The sequence below is a fragment of the Entamoeba invadens genome, assembly GCF_000330505.1.
Source record: "Entamoeba invadens IP1 unplaced genomic scaffold scaff_1105074724937, whole genome shotgun sequence".
Taxonomy (NCBI): domain Eukaryota; phylum Evosea; order Mastigamoebida; family Endamoebidae; genus Entamoeba; species Entamoeba invadens.
Window position 1 is genome coordinate 56,978 of NW_004443732.1, and position 6,280 is coordinate 63,257.

The 6,280-nt window shown below is 27.3% G+C and overlaps 1 protein-coding gene across 1 annotated transcript; it reads right to left on the reverse strand.

Moving 5' to 3' along the window:
• Nucleotides 1-3,750: 3,750 nt before the first annotated feature.
• EIN_209300 (hypothetical protein) lies at nt 3,751-5,133 on the reverse strand (the record flags this gene model as incomplete). The annotated part of the gene is made up of 1 exon (XM_004261234.1): nt 3,751-5,133. One exon carries the CDS (start codon nt 5,131-5,133, stop codon nt 3,751-3,753), a length of 1,383 nt encoding a protein of 460 aa, XP_004261282.1.
• Between the last annotated feature and the right edge of the window lie 1,147 nt (nt 5,134-6,280).

Below are 6,280 nucleotides of genomic sequence, written 5' to 3' on the forward strand. Positions count from 1 at the left end.
AAAATATAAAAAATAAATAATGAAGCGAGAACACATCACACTTAAAGAGTAAAACAGTTTTTAAAAAGTCAACAGATATGAAGATTGTGAGTGTTGTGTTTGAATTGGGCGAAGACAATTTGTCACAATGTATTTCTATGTTTGATGCAAAAGAAATGAACAATTTGTGCTTTTTTGATAGAAGACACAAATCACAACAAGTTTGGTGGTATGTACTCGAGAAATATCAATACCATTGACCATTGGCTCGACAGTGGCAGTTCTTATACTTTTCGCTTGTGAAAAGTGGCACTTCAAATCCAAAGATATTGAGAAGTGTGGAAATTTTAACAATTATTATTTTTATCTATATTCTCAAAACAGTTCATATCTCTTTGGATTTAATAATGGTCGTTATATAGCAGTGTACAAGAAATGTACTGATGAAAACATTTGCAACCTATCCACTTACAATGTTAAACAAAAAGAGTTGATTGATAATTGCAATTTCACACAAAGAGTGTTGTTGTCTACAACTTATTTGCCTTATTTGTTGTTTTGTGTTTTGTGTGCATTTCAAACATTTGTAACATGTTAATTACAAAAGCGACAATATTGTATCTTTGCCAAACATTGTATCATCTCTTTGTACATTCCTTTGGGAATAAAATATAAAAAATCTTCATTCTATCTTGTGAATTCTATTTGTTAAATAGAAAATTACATACTCGAAGAAAAAACAAAGTCGTACTGTCCAATTCTTATTTTCTATTTCATTATAAATAAACAGTCAAAGGCGTCTATTTGTCGTGAATAAGTGAGTTTGGGAAGAGCATCTTTTGAACCAGGAAATACACAAAATTACACAGAACATGAAAACGCAAAAGGGGGCGAAAAAATAGTTGATGTAGACAACTACTCTGAGTCATGCAAACCAGCCCATTATAAGCTTTGTCAGTAGTAATTGAATTTTTAGTGAGTATCAAATAGAAAAAATAAGAAATCTATTTTTAGAAGTGGTGATGGTAATGCAAAATACATTAAATTCTAAATATACTTTTCTTTTTATATATAGATAAGAGTCGTAAATTAATCTTTATACTAATTATTTCCACTGTTCGTAGTTTGCTATTATGACAATTACATAATCATTGAGAATTAATGTTGTAGCTTTGGTATTTGTCTTGATGATCACATTTCAAGTTACTTTTTGGTTGTTTTTGGTTCAAAAATCTGTTTTTATTATTAACATTAATATTCACTTTTGTTCATACCAACCTTGCATCCAGTGTCGCCTTGTTTGCATGGCGTATTGTATGTGTTTCAGAAATAATAAATTCTCTTTACATTTATCTCATTTTTTGTTGTGCACATCTTTCAATTTGTTATTAAACTTATCACATTTTCTTTGTTAACAATAAAAATTACAAATCACATTTTAACACAGTTCATTGTTCTTCCTTCCAACATTTTTGGTGAAACACATTCTTGACAACCAGTCAAAATTATGAACACTTTGCATTTCTTGAACGATTTCTCAGCACTAGCTTTTATATGCGTTTCTCAACAATTGTTTTTCACACTTTTAATAACTTCATTTTTTAAAGCATCATTTAAAAAAAACGGTTGACTCGATTTTTTCGTTGAACATCTTGTTATTTTCAATACAAGAGGTACACACATTTTTCCTTTGCAAAATACGTTTCTGGACAATCTTTTTGTGAGTTTTGTCTGTTTGAAAATTGTCCGTTGTACAATTGGTGCATTCCTTGTTGATGATTTGAAGTTTCCATAGACAACAATTGTATTTTATGCAAAATTTGTTCCTTCATTAGCAAAATATATCGGTCGAGACAAACACATCAAATCCGTCTAACACATCAAACAATTGTATTCGTGCTTTTTTGTGGAAACCAAAAAGACATTCTATGGCTGCTACACATTTCAAATGTTTTCAAACGAATGTTTGTTTGTTGTCTAAAATGCATTTATTCCTATCAGTGTAACAGTGGCATTCTGCTTAAGACTTATCGAATTTGCTTGAAGTAGTAATTGAATTTTCGTTAAAATAACCATCAGAACACTTGCCAGAACACCCATTAAGGACTTAGGTTGAAAACTGATTTCCTTAAATTGTTAGAATTTATTAAAGTAACAAAATTTTAAATTGGAATTAACAGCTGGACAAACAGCCATCTCATATTCACAATAATTATTGTTGAACAGCAGTTGGTCTACTGCACAATCATTTTAGTTCACGCCTTTGGTGTTATAAAGTCGTTATTAACTTCCACCTTTTGTTCAATAGCTCTGACATCAACTAATTAAATTAGTGTTTTAAACTTACTTAAAATTGTAAACGTTTTTTCCTCTGTTTATTTCTCGATATACTGAAATTCAAAAGTTAAATTCATATTATAATTATAAATAAAAGAGTTTGTCTTCCCAATGTTTTGCAATAAAATAGACCAAATTTAATTAAGTGCTGTCGACTATTTAAATACCAGTTTATTGTTATATTGTTATACCCTTTGTTTAATTTTTGTTCTTTTTTTACTTTTATTTATTATTATTAATAATTAAAAAACTACAATTATTATATAGTAAAACGTCTTAATTGTTATATTTTTATTTGATTTCAAATATTATAAAAGATAAGGATATAATGAATAAAATTTTGAATTACTTAAGGAAACTACAATTGTACCTTAATTGAAAACAATTGAAAAATGTTATTTTAAATAGTATTTAATTCTACAAATCAAAAATTTCAATTTTAAAACTGTTTTTTAATTTTATATAAAAAAAATTTTATTATTAATTATTATTATCGAAAAAACCCAAATTGTAAAACAAAAATGTTGTATAAAAATATATAATAAATTTGTAATTATCAGATTGGTTTTTTGGGTTTAATTATAATTATTAAATAATAAAAATAATAGTTTGGCTATAGTTTAAGATAAAAAGAGGGTTTAGTGTTATGTATTTAAACCAAGTGATAAATGTGATAATCAAAGCATGGTTCCACAGGGTTTTACTTGTATTAATTCCCTTCTAAGACCGTGCAACAATGTATTTGTAGATGGACCTGGCTTGTGATCTTTATTGCATGTGGTATATTGGGGCAACTTGATGTGCTATCCATCTACAAATGTATAATTTATTAATCACTTCATAATAGACTTTTAAATACTATAAATAGTCAACTTGATAAATACTTTCCACGCTGAAATTGTGAATTTTCGAAAATTGTAACATTATTGTTAATTGTTATTTTTTGAATAATTAACTAAAAAATAATAATAACTATTCTAGACGTATTAAAATCATAATAAAAATATAATATTTTTTTATTTTTAAAATATTATTACTTTTAGCAGTTTTGTGAAATGCTATAATGAAAATAAATCAATTATGAACAAATATTAATTCAAACAAAATTCTATGATATTATCCAATCTACAGTGAAATAAGAAACGCTTCCGTCTTTTTAACCGTTTATATTTGGTTTTATAGATCTGAATTATAATAATATAATTAAAAGTATGGTAGTATTTACCACATATGCTGAATATGTCTGTGGAGACTTATTCTGTCAGTGGTGGTAATATGTATTATACTTTCTCTTTATCGTTATGATTTTGAATAAATATAACAAGAGAAAGTGGTTATATAGATGGAAGTGGTTTTTTCTCACTGTACAAATACGTACATAAAACTTAACATACCGTTTCAATTAAATTGAGTTTATTATTGTTATGAACCAAATCAAGCAATTTTTACTTCAATGAGATTATCAAAAACACTTTCCCATACCTTTTTTCTTCGTGGTTTAACAAACCAGTCATTTTTGTCATTAATTCCAGCAAACACCACTTTTGTTAACGATTCGACATCTTTAAACCCACACACATCAACAATACCATTTGTACCAAATGTCATCGTTTTTAAATTGAATTTTCCTTTCATCAAAAACAATTTACTTTTAGGAGGCGAATAAAACTTAATTTTAGCCTCTTCTATTCCCGTGTTAAATAATATAATTTGGCAGTTGCTTTCCATAAACAATTCAATGCTTTTTATCGGACACTGAATGTTCAATTTCTCAATTTTGCTCTGAGTTCGAGTGCCGATAAAATTAACAAGACTTTGGCTTTTGGAAACAACTTCAAAGACGATAAGCTTTGGTAAGACAATTTCAGTGTCTGGCACTCTGATTTCCGTGGCCACACTTTTCTTCAAAAGAATTCTCAAAACCTTTAAATTGTCGAAATTAGAAAAATCAAGAACTTCCAAAGTGTTATTATCAATAGTTATTTCGACATTAAATAAATTGTTTGAAGCGTCTGTTGTAATAATTTTGTTTCTTTTTAAACTTTTTATATCCAAAGTACTTTTGTTGCAATTTTTGATCACAGACACAGGCGGGGTGAACAGGGGAGTGTTTTCTGCGAAATAAGCGTTAATTTTACTTTTGAGTTCCAACTCGACATCGTAATCTAATGTATTTTCTCGATAACTATCTTCGTCACTCCACGTGTCACTATCTTCAAACTCTCCATCACATTCTTCTAAATAATGCACCTCACTAAATCTATTGTTTTTGTGAATGTTATCTATCTTTATATCACGACAATAGACATTAGAAAATCCAATAAAAGTGTCGGGGTTGGTGTTTGAAAACTCCAAGGCGAAAACTTCTTGTTCATATTTTCCCCTCTTCTTTAATATTAATTTTTTTAACACAGAAAATTTGAGAGAGGGTATTGTGTATGTGTCTGATATATACAAGACAATCTTCCGGACTTTAGGACAATGACTGTGGACATATTCAAAATTTACTGTATCAACCTTTATTGTTATGATTTTATCTAAATAAATTTGGTCGAACAAAGTTGGGTCGGTCAACATGTTTGACGTGTCAAACCACGAAATTTGGTTGAGTTGTTTTAATGTCAATGAATTGCAAATTAAGTTCAAATTTCCAGTTAAAGTGTTCAATCGTGGGAAAAATACAAAAAGAAAATTTATGTTGAGGTTTGTTGTGCGTGGGTTCACTTTAAGACAGAAAATAGAGTCTTGACATTTTTTGTTGATTAAACGAAAAGTGATTAATGTCGTTTCATCAACAATGTAGAACAATATATTCATTAGATAAATCATTTCCAAACGTGTTCTACCCATTGAACATTGAGTAAAATTAGATTATTAAATATTTGGTGAATAATCAAAATTGATTTATTCAAAATACAATTATAATATAGAAATGAACATCTTTCATTTTTTTTCGTCATTTTAACTAAATAGTTATAAAAATAATATAAAATAATATATTTTTAATAATCTTAACCGTTTTGTTTTAGTTGCGAATACCCGAAAATAATCCAGAAAAGAAAAAAAGACAGGCAAACCATAAATTTATAGTATATTATAGATTTTTGTTTTTTTATCTTTTTTTATATTTGCATTGAAAAAAAGTTATGGTAACTTGGCGGGTTGGTTAAACTATCATGTAATTAAAAAAACTTATAAAACATTTAAGTTGTAAATAACATTATTTTTTTAAAAAACAAAGATAAAATGACAAAACATAATTATTTATATTATATGATAAAATAAAGAAAAATAAAAAGATAAATTATTTTAAACACAAAATTGTTCTTAATTTTACTTTAAATTCCAACAATATACATATATCTTCATGTTAACATTATTATACTTTAAATCCTTACAATTATAATTTTTAAAATTCAAGAAAATTTGTCTAAAGTTGTTGCGATATTTGTTTGTTTTCAATTGATTTGTTATTATAAACTAGATTTCAAAAGTCAATAGTATCCGATTTTTATTGGTTTATTTTTAATGCAAAACATTGGAAAAACATCGGAATCTATTTATATTTCGATATCGACTTTTTTAAAAAACTAAGACCAACAAAAACAGAATATCTTAAACAAAAAGCAGTATAAATAAATATCAATTCAATTAAAAATTTGTTCATTTTTAATGCATTTTTTTGAATGCAAAGGCATTATAGTAGATGTCCAATTGAATAGCCTTTTTCTTGAAGACACAATTCAACCCTTCTTGGCATAGAACTCATCAAGTTGTTGATTGTATTCATTGGAATATCATTCCACTCATTTTTGAGAGCCTTAAATAATCTTCTTTTGTTTTGGAATACACTTTTCTTCTTTCTGATGCGTTTTTCCTAAAATTGACCACAAATTTTCGATTGGAGATAAATCGGGACTCGAAGCTGGCCAATCCATTGTTCTCACACCTTCTTCAAACAAGA